Source organism: Plasmodium vinckei, assembly GCF_900681995.1.
Source record: "Plasmodium vinckei vinckei genome assembly, chromosome: PVVCY_11".
In the NCBI taxonomy this organism is placed as follows: domain Eukaryota; phylum Apicomplexa; class Aconoidasida; order Haemosporida; family Plasmodiidae; genus Plasmodium; species Plasmodium vinckei.
Genome location: NC_051303.1, coordinates 383953 through 404285, shown reverse-complemented (window position 1 = coordinate 404285; position 20333 = coordinate 383953). Strand labels below are relative to the sequence as shown.

The 20333-nt window shown below is 20.9% G+C and overlaps 5 protein-coding genes and 1 non-coding gene across 6 annotated transcripts; 2 read left to right on the top strand and 4 right to left on the bottom strand.

Moving 5' to 3' along the window:
- Nucleotides 1–274: 274 nt before the first annotated feature.
- PVVCY_1101130 (WD repeat-containing protein, putative) lies at nt 275–3428 on the bottom strand (the record flags this gene model as incomplete). Its single annotated transcript, XM_008626261.1, has 12 exons — nt 275–355; nt 445–502; nt 580–661; nt 756–843; nt 930–1019; nt 1102–1262; nt 1468–2095; nt 2213–2286; nt 2397–2482; nt 2575–2726; nt 2859–2974; nt 3134–3428. The coding sequence occupies 12 exons, from the start codon at nt 3426–3428 to the stop codon at nt 275–277; spliced, it is 1911 nt and encodes a 636-aa protein (XP_008624483.1).
- A 544-nt stretch (nt 3429–3972) lies between these two features.
- PVVCY_1101120 (conserved Plasmodium protein, unknown function) lies at nt 3973–5001 on the bottom strand (the record flags this gene model as incomplete). The annotated part of the gene is made up of 1 exon (XM_008626262.1): nt 3973–5001. The coding sequence occupies one exon, from the start codon at nt 4999–5001 to the stop codon at nt 3973–3975; it is 1029 nt and encodes a 342-aa protein (XP_008624484.1).
- Nucleotides 5002–10535: 5534 nt separating this feature from the next.
- On the bottom strand, nt 10536–10615 carry PVVCY_1101110. The gene has a single exon. It is a non-coding gene; the product is annotated as a tRNA-Leu (tRNA).
- A 1606-nt stretch (nt 10616–12221) lies between these two features.
- Nucleotides 12222–14804, top strand: PVVCY_1101100 (topoisomerase I, putative; the record flags this gene model as incomplete). Its single annotated transcript, XM_008626263.1, has 1 exon — nt 12222–14804. One exon carries the CDS (start codon nt 12222–12224, stop codon nt 14802–14804), a length of 2583 nt encoding a protein of 860 aa, XP_008624485.1.
- A 474-nt stretch (nt 14805–15278) lies between these two features.
- On the bottom strand, nt 15279–16619 carry PVVCY_1101090 (conserved Plasmodium protein, unknown function; the record flags this gene model as incomplete). The annotated part of the gene is made up of 1 exon (XM_008626264.1): nt 15279–16619. One exon carries the CDS (start codon nt 16617–16619, stop codon nt 15279–15281), a length of 1341 nt encoding a protein of 446 aa, XP_008624486.1.
- A 1988-nt stretch (nt 16620–18607) lies between these two features.
- On the top strand, nt 18608–19577 carry PVVCY_1101080 (stripes inner membrane complex protein, putative; the record flags this gene model as incomplete). The annotated part of the gene is made up of 3 exons (XM_008626265.1): nt 18608–18787; nt 18910–19015; nt 19126–19577. The coding sequence occupies 3 exons, from the start codon at nt 18608–18610 to the stop codon at nt 19575–19577; spliced, it is 738 nt and encodes a 245-aa protein (XP_008624487.1).
- Nucleotides 19578–20333: the final 756 nt, after the last annotated feature.

The window sequence follows — 20333 nt, the reverse complement described above, 5'->3', positions numbered from 1 at the left end:
ATGTATAAACACGTATTAAATATGATATCAGTTTTTATTGATGTTTTAATTGGTTTACTATCATAAATGAAAAAATTCGTATTATATAAAAAATATTTGTTATTAATATATTTTTATAAAAAACAAAATAAATTTGAAGCATAAAAATAAACATTTCAACCATTCCTTAAAAAAATATTTCCCAATATTTTGTTATATTTTAGTTGTATCCTTTATGACACAACTCAAAAAATGTATTATTGATATTTACATCCATTTTATTATGATTTAATGTCTATTCCTTTTGTTGTCCTCTTACGAAAATGTCTCCATTGGATAAAGAATATATTAGTTTATTATTTTCCACGAGAATATTCTATAAAAAAATGTTCAAAATAAAGGAATTACGTCAATATAGTACATATTATATATTTGTATATGTTTTTTCTTTGTATTTATTTTTACTTTTATTGGAAATTCATGTTTTAGTGTCCTAACAAATTTCTTCTCTACAACGTCAAATCTAAAAAAAGTATACATTTTAAAACTATAATTTATATAATCAAATTAAATTAGAAATATTAATTTAAAATATCATACATTTTTATCGTATTATCTTCTGATGCTATAAATAAATATTTATTATTTTTATCCATTGGGCATTTATTTGCACTTGATGGTCCTAATTATAATTTCAATAAAAAAATAAAATAATTATATAGAAAAATCAAATGCAAAAACAAAACAATAGTTTGGTGATATATAGGATAAGAAACCTGCATCGATATTAATAAGACATCTATTTGCTCGAACGTCCCAAATCTTAACGATTCCTCCAGAATCACAAGAATATATCCATTTCCCCTAAATATAAACGATCATGTTATTAATGCTTTTGTTTTTTAAACACAAAAAATATTTTTAATTATTTTTATCATTATTATTATTACATCTGTACTGAAATTAGAGTAATTGCACGGAAAACTATGCCCATAAAATGTATTTATACATAGCCCACTTTTCATATCCCATATTGATACCTATATTAAAAAAATGTTATATGTTCGAAATCTTTATTAAAATTATAAATATGGGATTTATGTGTAAATGGGGAATTATTACTGTTTTATCAACAGATGCACTAGTGAGGGTTTTGTAAAATGGGTGAAAATTTACACAATTTATGCTATCAACATGGCCTCTTAATATTTGTCTTTGTCTTAAGCTATTAATGTCAAATATTCTGATTGTTTGATCCATGGATGCGGATGCAAAAAAATCCCCTATAAAATGGATAATAATAAATATATATATTAACTTGTTTCATATAAATAATTTATATGTGTAAACATACTCTTTTATACTTTATATAATTCGATTAAAAGATTAAAAACTGAAGACATTTTTTTATACAATTTCATTACAAAAGTTAAATTCCATATATGCATTTATCTATATATAAATATGTAATTTTTATAAATTAAAAACCTTCATAATGAAATGATAGACTCCATATAGGGCCAGCTGAATTCATAAAAGTATGAATACACTTTTCTTTAACCATATCCCATAATTTTATTTTAGAATCTCCACTACATGTACATAAAATATTTCCTTTTTTATTAAAACATATATCTCCTATCCATTTTTTATGAGCTTGTGATTCCATCACTAATTCATAATTTGATGTGCTCCACGTTTTCCATTTACCGTCATCACCTCCTGTTGCTATTAATTGAACCTCTTTGTTGTAAGCAATACCTAATACCGCACTGTTATGAGCATTAAAGGATTTTTCAATACTTAAAGAGGAAACATTAATATTATATTTGTCATATTCATTTTCACTTAGTTCACAAGGGGAATCTTCATTATTGGGCCATGGAGTATCTTCTCTTTTGGGATTTTTTTTTGATATTTTTTTATCGTCTTTTGAAATGGTACTTTCAGTTAAGTTATTACCTTTTTCGTCATTAGAGGAAATATTAACCAATGAGGGTGATGTGTTATTTCCTAATAAATCTTTAAGCCGTTCAATATACTTGTTTAAACCTTCAATTTTTGTGTCTCTTTTTTCTTTTTCTAATGTAACTAGCATTTTTTCTTTAAATGTAGACTTTGAAAAAAAGAAAAGGTGTTATGTATTATATTTATTTAAAGAAATTTCAGTTGAAATTTTTTGTTAATTTTTAAAATATAAAAAAAGACATGTCCGTCATATTTGAATATTTACTTCATATTTGGCCTTTATTTCCCCTATCGAATTCTGAATCTTTTCAATTTCTTTTTTTTGCTTTTGGATTTCTTCTATAAAAGGTATAAAAATAAAATTATTAAAAGAATTCATTTATGATACATAAAAAATGAACATAATATTGAATATCTATAGATATCGAACACCATGATTTTAATAATACTATTCAAGGTTTCCTTTTCCTGTATAACTCTTTTATGATGCATTAAATAGTAGTCTCTTTCTTTTATTGTTTTTTGGATTTTTTTACTGTTATATAAAAAATGTTTAAAAGTTAAACGTGTGTTTAAATGATACGAAAAAAAAGTGTTTTAGTGTATACTATATTTGAAACTAATTACTTTGCTTCTTCTAGAGAATTTTGAATGTCCTTTGTAAATTCTTGATGATTCCAAAAGTCATTCCTCAAAAGCTCATTTTGAGTAAGTATATCTTCACGTTTACCCTTTCTTAGTATATTAATATCTTCGCCATATTTTTTTAAATATTCCTTCTAATTTAAAAATAATTAATTTTATTTTTTTTTACATTTGCAGTTATTAACAGAAACGTATAGATACAACTAAAACAAAAGACACCCTCAATAAAAACCATTTAAAATTAAAAGCATAATTATTTGTCTAACTTCAAATACTTCAAGTGATTCTATAAATTCATGCTCAATCATAAAGTTGTGTATGAATGAAAGAGCCATAAGAAAATGCTTATCATCAGTTGGAATGCTGATTGGGCCTTTTTCTCCTTTGAAATAAAAATAAATATTATATATAAAACATAATTAAGCATCTTTTATTTCAAATGCTCAGATGTTTATATTATGCAAAAGAATATTATATGTTGATATTATAACATAATAATTCAATAATTAAAAAGAGAATGCATATGTTTTAAAATAATTACTTTTGTCTGCAGCTATTTCATTTTTATCAAAGCTTGATATATTAATTACTTTGGCATTCTTTAATAACTTTTCAAAATATTCTGAATTATCACTGTCTGATTCTAAATTTGATTCTGTATTTGAATTATCATGACATACGTTTACATTTTGTTCAAATTGCTTATTCAAATGGTCAATATCATTTTCTTTATTATCATTTTCCACTAAAAATGTTGCATTATATTCATCATTATCTAATTTGTCTATAGTTGATTTTTTATCTTCTTCGATATTTTCCTTTTTTATGTTTATCATTTCTAAATTTATTTTTATTTTTCATAATAATTTATGCTTTTATAGAGTTATTTTAGAGAAACCTATGGTCTTTTAAAATGCATATCTTTGAAAACACTTATAGAAAAAAAATGAAATTTGAATATGTTTTTTAAACAATTAAACATGTACAATATTGTACTTTTTCCGGTAATACCTTATTAAATATATTTTTTTGTAAGGTTCTTAGGACGTTATGAAATTATATAATTAAATTCTTCGTTAAATTATTTTCGTTTATTTTATCATTATCTGCAATTTGATGACTTTTAAGATGAAAGCATTATGTTTTATTAGAGAAAATCAAATAAATAAATATTATTATATTATAGACAAAATATATAATTCGTAATATCTAAAAAAGGTGTAAAAATGTGTGCAAAATTGATAAATGAAAAATATAGTTAAATCAATCTAAAAATAAAAACCTATAAATATAGAAGTATAAAACAAAATATATTAGATGTTTTAAATAATTTAAAAATAATTATATATGTATAAAACAAAAAAGATTAGTACTCAAGTTCTATATTTTATCACATGACATCAAAAATTGAAATGAAAAATTGTTGAAACTACAAAAACATGCTCCTCCATTTTTTTTTTTCGCTTTTTTTATCTTTTTGTTAAGAAAAGGATTTAAATCATCAAGTGTTTCTAATTTTACTGAAGGGTGAACTACATCGTTTTCTTTTAACCTTTTTTCCATATCATTTTCGTGTGTTTCTATTAAAGACAGAGAGTTATTTTTGAAAATAGTTTCGTGGTCAACACATGAAATATGATTTTCACGAGATTTCACATTTATTTTTCTATTATTGCCCTTAATATTTTTAAATTTATTAACCAAACAGTTATCATTTTCTATGCACATGTTGCTATTGTTTTTAATGACATCCTTATTTATATTTCTAGTTTTCGGATTGAAATTTCTTTTATTAATTTCACAGTATATAATATTACTGTAATTGAGTGTTTCAATGCTATTTAAATGGGCAGTATTTGGAATGGTATAATTGTTTTTTGATTCTAAGGATTTTATAATAGGGAATTTGTCTGCATGCTCATTTTTAGTTCCACTGTACACTGCATAATCAAAACCCTCGAAATTTGTATTCGATTTACTTTTATTAGTAATTTCAGTGATTGAATATATATTGCTAATTTTTCTTTGAAAAAAAAAGTTTTTCAATGCTTTTTTCATAACCAAATTTTCATAATCAATAAGAGGATGTGACTCTACAATATTATTACACACATTTGGTAGATTGTTTTGACCCTTATTATCACTATTCCTTTTTTTTGGGTGTTTATCATTTTTACGATTTGATACATCAATGCTTTTTCTTAAAAAAATAATATTATGCATGCCTTTTGTGTTTGCATTAAGCAAATCATTATATTGTATTTCTACAGGTTTTAAAGTGTCAGAAAATGTATTATGCATTATACAGTTTCTATAGCGATGAGAAAGGACAATTTGTTCGTTTTTCCGAGGAATTATAGATTCATTTTTTTCTTTAAATGCGTTATCATCAGCTTTGGTTTTCTCCATTTCATTATAAAAATACCTTTTTAAAGCAGTAATTTAATTCTTATATATTTATAATTCATGGACAACAATTCAGACATAATATATTAATGTTTTTAGTTACAACAAAATAATTTAAAAGTAATAAAATAATACAAAAAACATAACCCAATGATTCTAAGCATAACAAGTAATTGTTTTATTAAAAAGTTTTACAAACTACAATTTTATGATGAAAAACCTGATAAGAATATAAAACAACTTATGTTTAAGAAGAAAATTGTGAAATTTAGCATTTTTATTAAATATAGTCAAATGTATATACATTTATCATATGGGAACTGAATTATTTCCTTGTCTTATAATTTTATTTTTTGTAATAATCATCATTATATACATTTTTTTGTATATATATTCTAAAATATAAACTATTAAAATTTATAAACAATTGGTTTTAAAGATTAGCTTTTATTAAAGATTATAAATTTAGTAGAAAGCATAATGTTTTTTGGATGTGTGAATATTATATTTTGGGAATAATGCTTATGCTTTTTAATAACAAGGTGATAATACTTATTTTAGCATATCCTGGAAACAGTAAGAAGCTAAAGTAATTCTCATAGTGTATTTATAAAAATTCCTATGAAAGAAATGAGATAAAAAATATCTCCAATTATCATTCCATATATTGAACTCTATGTATTGGGAAAAGATTAATTAAGAATGGAAGTCTTTTAACACCTTTACAAAATGAAGACATTTGAAAACAAATAATGTATGGAATTTAAAAAGAAGCATTATAATATTTTTTCAATATCTATATTTATGTAACAGCTTTATATAAGAGTATATTAATCTTTTGAATAGAACTAGAATAGAAATATCCCATGTACTATATTTATAATAATCGTAAAAATGACAATATTAAATATGCTTCATTAGTAGAGCAAATATTATGATAATAAAAAGGTATGCTTATAAAATTAATTAAAATATTAATTTTATATTATAAAATAATGTATATTTTTATATTAATAAATTAATTTTAATATTATATAAAATTGTTTTTAGTAATAATATTATTTATAATAATTTTGGTAAATGGGTGTATTATTTTTAATATTATTATTAAAATTTATTATAATAATTATATTAATATAATTTTATTAATAGATATTTAAGTATTAATTTTATTTTTTATAATTTAAAATAATTAATTAAATTAAATACAAATATATTTTAAATATAATATAATAATAAATTTAAATTATATAAAAATATAATTTATTATATTAAATATAAAATTATAATAAAATAATTATTAATTTGTATTTATTAATTAAATAATAAATAAAAATAATTATAATATAATTAATATATTATAATATTAATTAATTGTATAATTTAATTATTTTATATTAAAATATAATATATTTAATTTATTTATAATATTAATATATAATTAATTATTTATTTTAAATTTATTTGTTATATTAAATATATTAATAATTTAAATAATATATATAATTTATTAATTAATATTAAATTAATTTAATTATTAATTATTTAATATTTTAATTATATATTATTTCATTAAATTATTTAAATAAATATGTTTTATTATTTTATTTAATAATATTAATTATATAATATGTCTTATATTTGTTAATTAATACATTATTAACATTTATTAATAAATTAATTTAATTAATTATATATATTATAATATTTTATTTATTTTAAATTATTTAATAATAAATATATAATAATTTAATATAATATTATTATTTAATTTTAATTAATTTAATATATTTTTATATATAAATTTAATAATTTTTTATAAATATATAAATTTTTATTATATACATTTAATATTATATTTTTAATTAATTAATACTATTATATTTATTATATATTTAATATAATTATTTAATTTTATTAATAAATATATATTATTTTAACTTGTTAATATAAAGTGTATAATTATTTATAAATATATTTTATTTTAATTATTTATAAATATATAATATTTTTTATTTTAATTAAATTAATTATTTAATAATATAATGTCTTTTTAATTATTATTATATTTTTAAATATTTAATATATATTTAATATAATTATTTTAATATATTAATAATATTAATTTAATAATTATTTATTTTACCATATTAATAATTGTCTAATATATAATTTTTAAGTTAATTAATCATTATTAAATTTTTATGGGCTTAATAAAATTGTTTTATTATATATTGCATTTTTCATTGTTTTTTTATTTTATATACATATATAATTTTGTAATAATTATTATAAAGTGATATTTTACATTTATATATATAATATCCAGAGTTTATATTTTCTTAAATCAATATCATTTGTTTTATACGATTTTTCTCTGTATTAGTAGATAAAATACCATAAGATTAAATTCTAAGATTTTTGAAATTATAACTTGGTATATATTTTCTTTACACTTTAAATTCAATTCTAATAGTATTCTTTGGAAGAAACATATCTTACATCTATATGATATGCGTATTTATGCCTCTACAAAACTTTCAATTTTAACGAATGATTTTTCATTATATACTATGTATTTACTTATTATATTAGCATAATCGATTTGCGACTGTCTAAAAAGTTTATCAACTTATCCTTATAAAATAAAAAGATGTTATTGTATTATTAATGGATAAACAAACTATATAATAGATAAAAATAATTTTTATAATGTTACAATAAAACATATGTCATTTTAAACATATGTAACTCTGGGGACCTTTATTAAGATAATGGTCTTTTAATGGTTTTTTTTCTGGAAATCTTAGAATAGTATATAAAGTAGCCTGTATGTCATAGCATTTTTTAATAATAAGTACAAAAATTAAGTAAATCCCTTTAACATTATTCTTATTATGAATGTCTTATAATGAAATTGCATCATTAAAAAAATGCATTGCCATAAATATCTTTTCTTAAAGGTGGATATATGGTTTATTATTGAAAATAGAAACTCATTTAATATGAGGATCAAATAAATCCCATTATGTAGACATTTATATAAATTTATCGATTTCTGAAAAAACATATACACATATTTCATATAATAATTAAAGCAATATATAGAATTAGAGATAAACATATTTGTAAAATCAAATGATTAATGGTATAAACCGCGTGTTTTAAAAGCTATGGTTAATTCTAGCTACTAATACATTATTATAAAAGGAAAGGGTTATATCCATTTGATATATTTTAATATTTTCAAAGGTATATTGGGGTAAATTTATTTTTGATAGTTCTATAAAAATTATGCATGGATAAAAACTGATGAAGATTTCATATTATTAGTATCACATTTTATCAACCATGAATATCAATATCATACACACAAAAAAAAACATTTATGAGAAGCTGAATGAAATAAAGATTCCTTAAACTATTTTATTGTAAAACACTTCCAAGCTATAATAACCATGTTAATTGTTTATATTTTAAATTTAAGAAAAAAAGAGCAAAAATCAGCAAATAAAACTTTGTATTTTTTCTTTTTAATCATGAATAATGAATGCTATTGTTTATAAGCACATTTATGTCTTTATTTAATGTAACATAGATTGTAGTTTACTTAGGCGAATATCCGCAATACAATATAATTTTTTTGACTGAACCCTAAATAAATCTATGTGATGTAAATGTGCTATATTACATAATTAGACAATAAATGTATACTTTTATTCATAATATAAATTATTCTCACGTTAAAAAAAATAGAAACATTTTCATTTCATTGAAATATAACCAATTTGTATTGTTTATTAGAATCACACTATACTATAAATATGATAATTTGAGTATCTAAAAAATTAAAATTCAAAATATAATAGGAGTTATAACTCATAAATATATAGAATAATAATGTTAGGACATTTTGAATAATTTTAGATTGGCATATTTATTATTCAAATAATGTGTATCATGCTATTAATATTCTTATGCTACTATTTTAAAAACAAATAATATATTAAGGATAAATAGGGTAGTAATTCCCAATGAAACGACTATACATAAAATATATATTACAAAAGAGGGCCATATACATTTAAAGTTTGTCGATTCACGCATGTTGCTTTGTCATTATTTGTGAGAGTAATATAGACAATATGTTTTTTTGATTAAACCTTTTTAACTTATTATGGTTTTATTTGGCATTAGTTGATTTTTACATTTGAAAAAAGTATATTTATGTTTTAAACCTCAATAAAATATTTTGTTTTATTTTATAATGCGTACATTATTACATCTTTCATTTGATTTTATACAAAGACAGAATGATATTGAGAAAACATATTAAAAATTTTCAAAATGTGAACGTTTGAAGAAAGATATTTGCATATCATGTATTGCTCGTTTCATAATAAAGTATATTTTAAATTGTTATACACCTTAAAAACGTGATTTTCTATTTATGTAACATGCATATATTTTATGAAAGAATAAGACAAATGACAACATTAAGCAAATATTAATTTTTAATAGTATTCATTATATGCAATGATTATATAAGTATATATAAATAAAACCATTTAAATGGTTATTGCAAATTGTGAATTTTTTATAGGCCGAATATAAATTTTTTGAAGCGAATGTAATTTTATTGAATACATATACATTGCTCTCTATATATCTTAATATAAATCTTTACATATTGAACTGCGTTATTGCATTTTTTTAATCTATAGAATTTTCCGAATTAAAGAAAAATAGTATTTGCCTAGATCAAGCTTTATGTGTTGTATTCAATTTTTTCTACATATGCTGGATATATATACTTTAGAAAGCATTCCTATTATATTATAAAAATAACGAACACCAAGAATATAATTGTCTGAATATGTATTGTATTCGCATTTTCCTTATCATTTCACCTAATTGTGTTGGATTACAGATTTATATATTATAAAAATTATTGCTATTTTTAATGAAATGTGCATCTTAAAAATGAAAGCATATATACTTAATGTCAGATTATATAATTATTGTTCGCTTATGATCGATTACAATGCAAATGCCAATATTATTTATATTGTAATTTCTATAATCCGTTATAAAATATGGGGGAGTACCTTGCTCAATAATTAAATATGCAATTATTTTTTTAATAAGATCTTTAAATGAAATAATTTCTATAGATGTAAATACAAGGGTTGGGATGAGTTGCATATATACATTTATTTGACACGGATTTTGTTACATCCATCAAAGATACCCTTTACACTTTTTTCTCTTAAAAGTTAAAATTCAAAATAATTTTTTTAATTACAATTTTTATGCTTATCAAATTTAAATTTATATTTTAATATCACATTGACAGTTATTAAAAAGGAGTATTAATAGCATAATTATGATATAGAATAATATATTTGGATTATTAAAATTGTAAATATAATTTTATTATATATATTTATAATAAATAGTACCAGAAATTATATTAATTATAATACAATTATTTTAAAATATAACAAAATTCATATATAATATAAATTATAAATTTTTGTCAGGAGTGGGGTTCGAACCCACGCCCTTACGGACAGCGGCCTAAACGCTGCGCCTTAGACCACTCGGCCATCCTGACATAACCATTATTATTTCCATAATAAAATTATATTTTACAAATTTATTATAAAATCATATAATACTTAACAATTTTTTATTTACATTTAAAATTTAGTAGTAAATACAATGCATATGAAAAAAATGAGATTTTATTGGTCACGAAAAAAATTATTTTTATCTTTGGCGCATATATAGAGATAGGCTTTTATATAGCATTTATAGAATTAATAAATTTTAAATTCATAATTCAATATGAATTTAAATATTTTTTTGGAAAGACTAATTCCTAATATTTACAGGGTATATAGTAAAATTAAGAAAAGTAAATATAAATGGTCACTATATTTTAAGAGGATAAAGTTTTCTTTTGTAAAGTTAATTTAACGAAAAAATGTTCTTGGTCTACTTAATGTATTATAGATTCTACGTAGGTACACAATGAAAGGAAAATACCCTTAAAATTTTAAACCTTCAATTATGTAAATTTGTGTATAATAATAAATTAAAAAACAAAATGATTTAAAGCTATATAACATTTCATGGAAATATATATTTTATTGATTTGTAAAAAGTCAAATCACCATCTATTCACTTCAATATTGAATTTAAGCAAAGAATGATCAAATTTTAATATTATACATAACATGGATATCAAGCAAGATTATGGAGAAATAATGAAATAACATACATTACGAAAGAGTATAAAATAGTTAATGTAAACAAATTTCAACATTAAATCAAATATTGTATTATATAATTTTTATATACATGTCTAATATATCATATGCATCTTTCGATATATATTAAATTAGACATTTAAATATGTTTATACATAATATATGTTATATTATTGGATGTTTTGGGTCATTTTAATTATATATATATTTCTTTTTATTTTTAATATGTGTTTTTAATTAGTTTAACGATAATATATAACCATACTTTATTGTATTATGGCTTATAATTCAATGGCGCATTGTTTGATGCTAATTATATAATCGTAAATTGTGTGAACATAATAAATTTTCCTTAAATATATGAAAAGAGGAAAATGCTTAATTTACATAATTTTTTCTCATTTTTTTAATTTTCTTAATACTGTGTTTTTTTTAAATACACACAATAAAAATATATTTCTTTCATCTTTGTGAAAAAATAAAAAAACACGCATAATATTTTTTGTTACACATAAAATATATATAAATCGAGGGTGAGGGAAAATGTAAAAAAAATAAATATAATACAAAAAAGGAAAAAAAAAACGAATAAATTTATAATGAATTTGAATTTAGCTTTGAATTTTAATCATGCTATTTTGGTATGTTAAATATATTTGGGACATATTATGAATTAACATTTTAATTTGTTGTAATTATCCTTTATTTGAATGCAGAAAATTGTATATAAAATTTATTTTGTATCATACACATATAAACATAATATCTGTGTGATATTATATTTGATTTTGTATTTGTAAACATTTGGGTATGAAGATTAAATTATGTATATAATTTTCTTTACAGATTTATGTACTAAAGTTTAAATCTTTATAAACCATATTATCTTAAGGATTTTAGTTAACTTTATACACATTTGCACATTTTAACTTTTTTGTCGGATGTAAAATGAGCATAGTAGGAAATAATTATAGAGATGATGATAGCACATCCGATGATGATATATTAATTGACAACATTAAAAAAAATGTGTATTCTACTAAATTAAATGACACCAAAAAAAATGATAATACAACTTGTATATCGAATAAAGAAAATCTTATAACGAATAATGATAAGCCAAATGCAAAGGAAAAAGGCAGTACTATTCGGCGTGTGGGATCGAAATTAAATGTAAAAGGGAAAAGTGAAGAAAATTTAAATGTGTGTAAAATAAAAAAAAAACAAAAAAGTATTAGTGCTGATAATGATAATTTAAATTCAAATAATACCAGTGAAGGAAAAAAGACATTGAAACATTTAAAAGAAGCTGTAAAGAAAAAAAGGGAAACAGGTGAAAAATCGGTGCGAGTTAAAGAGGAAAAAAAAATTCCAAATAAAATAAAAAAAGAAACGATTAAAAAATCAAAAAAGATACCTAAAAAATCTGAAGAAAATTTCGAGCCAATAAATAGATGGTGGGAAAAAATAGATGATCAATCTGATACACAATGGAATTATTTAGAGCATAGAGGTATTATATTTTCTCCTCCATATGTAAAACACGATATTCCAATTTTTTATAAAAGCATTAAAATAGAATTAAATCCTAAAGCAGAGGAATTAGCTACATATTGGTGTAGTGTAATAGGAACTGATTATTGTACAAAAGATAAATTTATATTAAATTTTTTTAAAACATTTATAAATAATTTAGAGAAGGATAATATTATAAGACGAGAAAATGAGCATAAAGTAAAGAACGGAGATATATCAAATTTTAAGTTTATTGATTTTATGAAAATTAAAGAGCATTTAATTCAATTAAGGGACGAACGATTAAATAAAACAAAAGAAGAAAAAGAAGAAGACAAAAAAATTCGGATGGAAAAAGAATTACCATATACATTTGCATTAGTTGATTGGATTCGTGAAAAAATTTCAAGTAACAAAGCAGAACCACCTGGTTTATTTAGAGGTAGAGGAGAGCATCCAAAACAAGGATTATTAAAAAAAAGAATTTTTCCAGAAGATGTTGTAATTAATATAAGTAAAGATGCACCTGCCCCAAGACTCTATGATGATATGTGTGGACACAATTGGGGAGATATATATCATGATAATAAAGTTACATGGCTAGCTTATTATAAAGATAGTATTAATGATCAAATAAAATACACATTTTTATCAGCTCAATCAAAATTTAAAGGGTATAAAGATTTTTTAAAATATGAAAATGCTAGAAAGTTAAAATCATGTGTACATAAAATTAGAAAAGATTATCAAAATAAAATGAAGAGTAAAAACATGATTAATAAACAATTAGGCACAGCTGTTTATTTAATCGACTTTTTAGCTTTAAGAGTAGGAGGAGAAAAAGATGTTGATGAAGAAGCAGATACAGTAGGCTGCTGTAGTTTGAGAGTAGAACATGTTAGTTTTTCCCATAATGTAATTATAAAAAATGACAATACAAATGATGAAAATAATAATCAAATGGCCAAGATACCGTTACCTAAAAATTTAGAAGATATTTTAGAAGATGATTGTTACATAACATTAGACTTTTTAGGTAAAGATAGTATTCGATATTTTAATACCGTAAAAATTGATAAGCAAGCATATATTAATATGATTATATTTTGTAAAAACAAAAATAAAGATGAAGGGTTATTCGACCAAATAACTTGCTCAAAATTAAATGAATATTTAAAAGAAATAATGCCAACATTATCAGCAAAAGTTTTTCGTACATATAATGCTTCAATTACTTTAGATCAACAACTAAGAAGATTAAAAGAAATAAAAGGAAAAAATGATGATTCTTTATTATCTTGTGATATTGATATACGAAAAACAAAAAAAATTAAATTAGAAAATGCAACATCATCATCAAATGTGTTAAATGATTGTAACAATCCACAACATGATGAAAAAATTGAAAAAAAGGAAAATGATAATACATCTAATAATGAAAATATGATGAAAAAAGAAAATATGGATGATAAAAATTCGCCAATAGAAGTAGATGTATCCAATATTAATGATCTTATTAACTTTTTTAACAATGCTAATAGAGAAGTTGCTATTCTTTGTAACCATCAAAGAAGTATTCCAAAACAACATGATACAACAATGTCTAAAATAAAAAAACAAATTGAAGTTTATAATGAAGATATACAAGAGTATAAAAAATATTTACAATATTTAAAAAAAAATAATAATGAAAAGGAATTTACTTTTGTTTCAAAAGTTGTTACATTAGATGGATCCTTACGACCAAATAAAGTCAAAGAAAACATGAAAGAAGAATCATGTAAAAAAAAACTAATCGCTGTTATTAAAAAGGTAGAATTATTAGAAAATCAAATGAAAGTAAGAGATGATAATAAAACAATAGCATTAGGCACTTCAAAAATTAATTACATGGATCCAAGAATAACTGTTGCATTTTGTAAACAATTCGAAATACCAATAGAAAAAATATTTAACAGAAGTCTAAGACTTAAGTTTCCTTGGGCAATGTTTGTCACTAAAAATTTTCGTTTTTAAAATGGTAAAAATAATCTTTCAAAGGAATGGACAAGCCATGAAATAACGAAACATTTTTCATTGCACATAATTTGCATAAATTTTTTTTTAAGTTTATAAAAATTTCCCATAAATTTGTTATATGCATATATGCTAAACGAGACCAGCACATTTATACGAATGTGCATATATTATATATGTATAAATATATATAATATGTGTGAGCTTATTGAACTCGTTTTTGATCTTTTATTTTTTAAAGTTATAATTTTGACATTTTTTTGTATAAATATAATTTTTTATGTTGAGCATATGCATATGTTTATATTATCAAATTTTATTAAAAAACAAAAAAATCAATAAAAAATCAATAACAAAATAATTTAAAATAACTGAAAGCAATATCATTAAATTGTTTGGGTATTCAAACTATATATGTTGCATTTGTACATTTAAAAAAATAACACAAAATAAATGATTTCATATTTTCTATATCTAGAAAATTTCAAATTCAATATGTTCATATGAATAGGTATTGTCAATTACAACACAATCCTTTTCACAAGTAAATATAATGACATTTCCTACATTAAAATTGTTTAATAATTTTTTTAACACATTATTCGATGTTTTTTCTAATATTTTTTCTATTTGATATACAAAAGTAGAAAATAGTTGTAACTCAAATACTAATTTATTTTTACAATGTGAACAAATCATGTTTTTCCCCTTTAACTGTTTCTTTGTATGTTTGTATATATATAAAAACTTCCCTTTGTATGAATATCTTAATATTTGATTATAATTTTTACTTAGGTATGAATAAAATTTAACATATCCATTAAAATCATTTTCAAAAAGTTCTACATTGTCTTTATCACTTCCATTATCCATATTACCATTGTCATTCAACTCTTCGTGTTCATTAATTGTGTTCATATTTTTTTCATAAGATTGATACATTTTAGTAGCTTTTTCATATAAATAATCGTTTCCACACTCTTCATCATCTTCAATTAAAGAAATATAATAACATGGTAATTTAATATTATCCATATCAACATCATTTAAAGTTATATTATTCGTTTCAGTTTGTTTATTTATTTGATTTAATTCGTTTTGTTTATTATTCATCTGATGATTTTTGTTTATTGACTTGCATTTATTATTATAGTTTTTGGATGCATTTTTATTACTATAAGATATATTATTATCATTTTTTATTTTTTCGTTTGCATAATTTAAACTTTCATTTATACAATTACTAAGTGACAATCCATTTGTATTTTGGCTTTTTGTATTTTTTGAAAATAAAGTATTCCAGTCTATTAATTTTTCAGGTTGAGAATTAATAATATGTATACTTGAATCTTCCCTTTTAATACTTTCATTAAGTGAATTAGTTGGTTTGGAGTCCATATTTTCATTACTATTATTATTATAAGTCATAGGATATATATTCATATCATTTTTTCCCGTATTTTTTTGATTGTTTAATTCCGATATATTAGAATTGTTTATGGGAGATTCAACTATTTCAATATTTTCTAAATTTTCAGACATTTTTTTTTTCCCTTTAATACATACCCAACTATTCTTATTCATATTGCATTTAGCACTATTCATGCAACAAAAAATATACAATACTCTTATGTATGTGTCATAGGGGGTTGATAATTGGAATAAAAATGTCAAATTTTTCTTACATGTGGAACATTTTAAATTAAAAACTGTCGAATTTGTTCCACATAACCATACAGGATCACCTCCAAATTTAGAATCATTTTTCAAGTCAAAATTATTATCAACTTCATCTGATAACAGTCCAATATACATTATTGTTATATTTATTTTTCTTTACAACTTTATTAGTATTACCAACACTTAATACTTCAATTATTTTCTACTATTGTTATAATATATATAGCGTTTAATTGATAACGAAAACGTAATATTAAAAAGTTCAACTCAAAAAAGGTATAATATCCATATAAAATGATTTTGATAAAAGTCTATTTATTTTTTGTAAAATGACAATAAAGTGAACATCTTCATAATTTAATATCGTCTACATTTGATGAATTAATTGTTTTTTTTATATATAATAATTATAATTATTACCTGAAACTTAAATGATGTGCGTTGTTTGTTTTTGTTATCTTATATTTTTGTTGTTTATCATTTTAATATATATGAAAAATATTTCACTATAATATATCCCGATTGTTTAAATTCGCTATATGTATATTGCAACTATTAATACATGTTTTCTATTCATAAATATTAATGAAACATATAATTCCTTCAAAAATGAGCAAATATAGAATATTAAATATGATATATAACAAATTCCCCAATAATATATACCATATTTTTCATTAATAATTTTATATTATGAATATTCATTTATTATAGTTAATATCAATTTAACTTATACAAAATTCAAATCTACATTTTTTTTGTAAAATAAATGTATTTTTTATTCTCAAATATAATAAATAAATATTAGAAAATAATAAATGATTCATCCTACTAATTATTTATTGGTGCTATGGAAAAATAACATTCCTTAAACATTTTAAATGATAATAGGGGTATACATTTTTGCTTAAGTTGTGTTATATACCCCTTTTGTTGTTTTACCATTATTATATATCTCTATTTTTTTTTAATCACATTTTTATTATAAAAAGAAAAATGCAAGTTATTATATTTTTTAATTATGAACAACTTGCATATATAAAAATGTTTACAAAAGGATATGCTATTGTTATTCTATTATATTATCATAAGAAAAATTTTATTTGTTCTTAAGACAAAAAAATTTTACTCATCACACTTTTAATGTATGGAAAAAAATTTTAAGATTTTTAGCTATTTTTTTTTCTTTTTTCAACTAGCTTGTTGTGTGAAGTTGTATAAACTTAAAATACAATGAGAACAAAATTAAGGTAGCAAATCACATCATTTTACGATTTTTATAATATAAACTTTTTATAATTCCAAATTTGTCTTTAAAAATTGTTTTTTTTATCATGAATAACAATTCTTTGGGTATTATTTTGAAAATTGAAGTTTATAAAACAGCTGTAAATAGACAATTATAATTTTTTTTTGCATTAACATATCATAAAAAATACTATTTTGTATTTTCAATTTATGAACGTTCATAAAAAAAAAAATAATATAAAACTTAAATATAGTTCAAATGGTTAATTATATATAATAGCAATTTCACGTATAAAAATATTGCTTAAAATCGTCTATAATGATACATTTATAAAAAAAATTTATAATAATATTTAAAATTTATATAAATATATATACACATGTCAAAAAAAACAAAATTGTCTATAATAGTTGTATTTAATGTCGAAAACGTAGAAATTGTAGTAAATTATCGATATTAAAAAAATATAATATAAATATGAAATATGCAAAGGGGAATATATATTAATATTACACTTTAAAAATAACATCATTAAACGTACTGAATGAACATGAAAATAGTTTAAATATATAAGCCACATTTGTTTTTATTTATTTAATTTTTGTTTCCTTTTATATGTATACATTTTCCTTATATATTTTAAATAAATAAATAAATAAATAAATATATATATAAATGGAAAAAGTAATAAATAAATAGACAGATAAATGATAAAAAAAAATTAAAAATCATTTACAATAAAGCATTTCATATAGATAAAATGCCATTAACCTATATAATTTTCTTTATTTTATATATATAAAAAAATTATTTGCGCACAGCATTCCTTTTTGAATATATATATACACACACGCATATATATAAACCATAGAAAATGCCAAAAATATTGAGTGAATCACATGAAATTATATCGAATAGATCGGACATCCAATTAAAAACTGAAGATGAATCGTCATCAAACCAAAAGGGTAGTTTAGTTTCAAATAAAATGGTTTCTAAAGATGTTTATAATAATAGATCTAGCGTCCAGCAACTATTATCAAGAATAGCTCAAGTAAAAAATATATATAATTTTGAAATATATTTTTTGTATGTAAAGATGTGAAATAAAATAAAAAATGAAATGGTAAATTGTAAAAAAAATATATATATGAATATACAACCACGTTTTTACAGGAAATTGATGAAAATAAGCCAAAGGATGTAATACATTTTATTGTTGACTTTCTATGTAAACATTATCCAGAACATTTGCATGGTTTTGAAGCTGTATGGAATGGAGGTATATTTTTTCATTAATTTAATATGATAAATGGAATAGTAATTTTTAATTATGTTTTGTTGAAAAATATTCATAAATATATATACATATGCGCTTTTTCCTTAATATAGACCCAGATTTAGAAAAAGAAAGAATATTAGTTGTGGAATTTTTTAAATCACAAAAATTACCAGCAGATATATCTGTTCATTTTATCAATGCAGGGTTTGATACTATAGAAACATTATGCACATTATCTACAAATTCTCTTGATGATGTAGAAAAATTTAACAACACTCGATGGCTACCAGGGCATAAAGTCCGATTACAACAAACCTTTAACGATATTACAACTAGGGTTAAAAACTTCAAAGAAGAAAGAGATTCATTAATAAAATCGATAAATCAAAGATTTATAAGTCCACCCCATTTACTTAATTCCATTATGATTCCCAAAAGAATGAATCCTATAATTTTACCAAGTATTCCTCATATATCTTCACCTATTCAAATTCCTAACAGAACAAGTAATTATACAAATATTGATAAAAGATTTCATGCACCTATTATTTTCAAAAGATGAAAATAATTATGCTTATCCAATAATTTGATATATGTATACATTATTTGGTAAGACAAATTATATTTTTAATTTTGTTAAAATGTTTTAATTGTAATAGCGTATTACATGTATGTATATATTGATTAAAATTTTTAATCATTGATATTTTGATATGTATAATTTTCATATAATTAATTAAATTATTTTATTATGTCTTATCTTTCATTTGTTAATATGTTGATTTATATTAAAAATTATTTTCTTTTGAATAAGTGGCGATGATGGTGTTGTTAAAAGGTGTAACAATACGCTTTCTTTTCACCCCTGCATTTAATAGTTAATAAAATTTCCAATAATTTGGATAGTCCATGTCAGACTGCATTATATATAGAAAATAATTGCTATTGTGTGTTTTGCTTTCCACAAAGAATAAATATGCACCAAATTCATAGTTAAACATTTTAAAAATATATGAAAACAAACGGAAATTATAAAAGCGAATTTATTTTGTGAAATGTATTAAATCAAATATAATTATAAAGATATTTGTGATAGATTTATACAAAGTTTACTTAACAAAAAATAATGTTTAAAAATGGTTGTTGAATTAACTTTTTTGAATGTGCAATATATCAAAAAAACAATATTATAAATTACTATACTCAAAAAAAAAGAAATAAATGCATATATATAGTATACACCACACACTGTTACATATATGCAATCAATCAGTGTGTAAAATGTTATATATCATAAATGATACATTTCCAAAAAAAA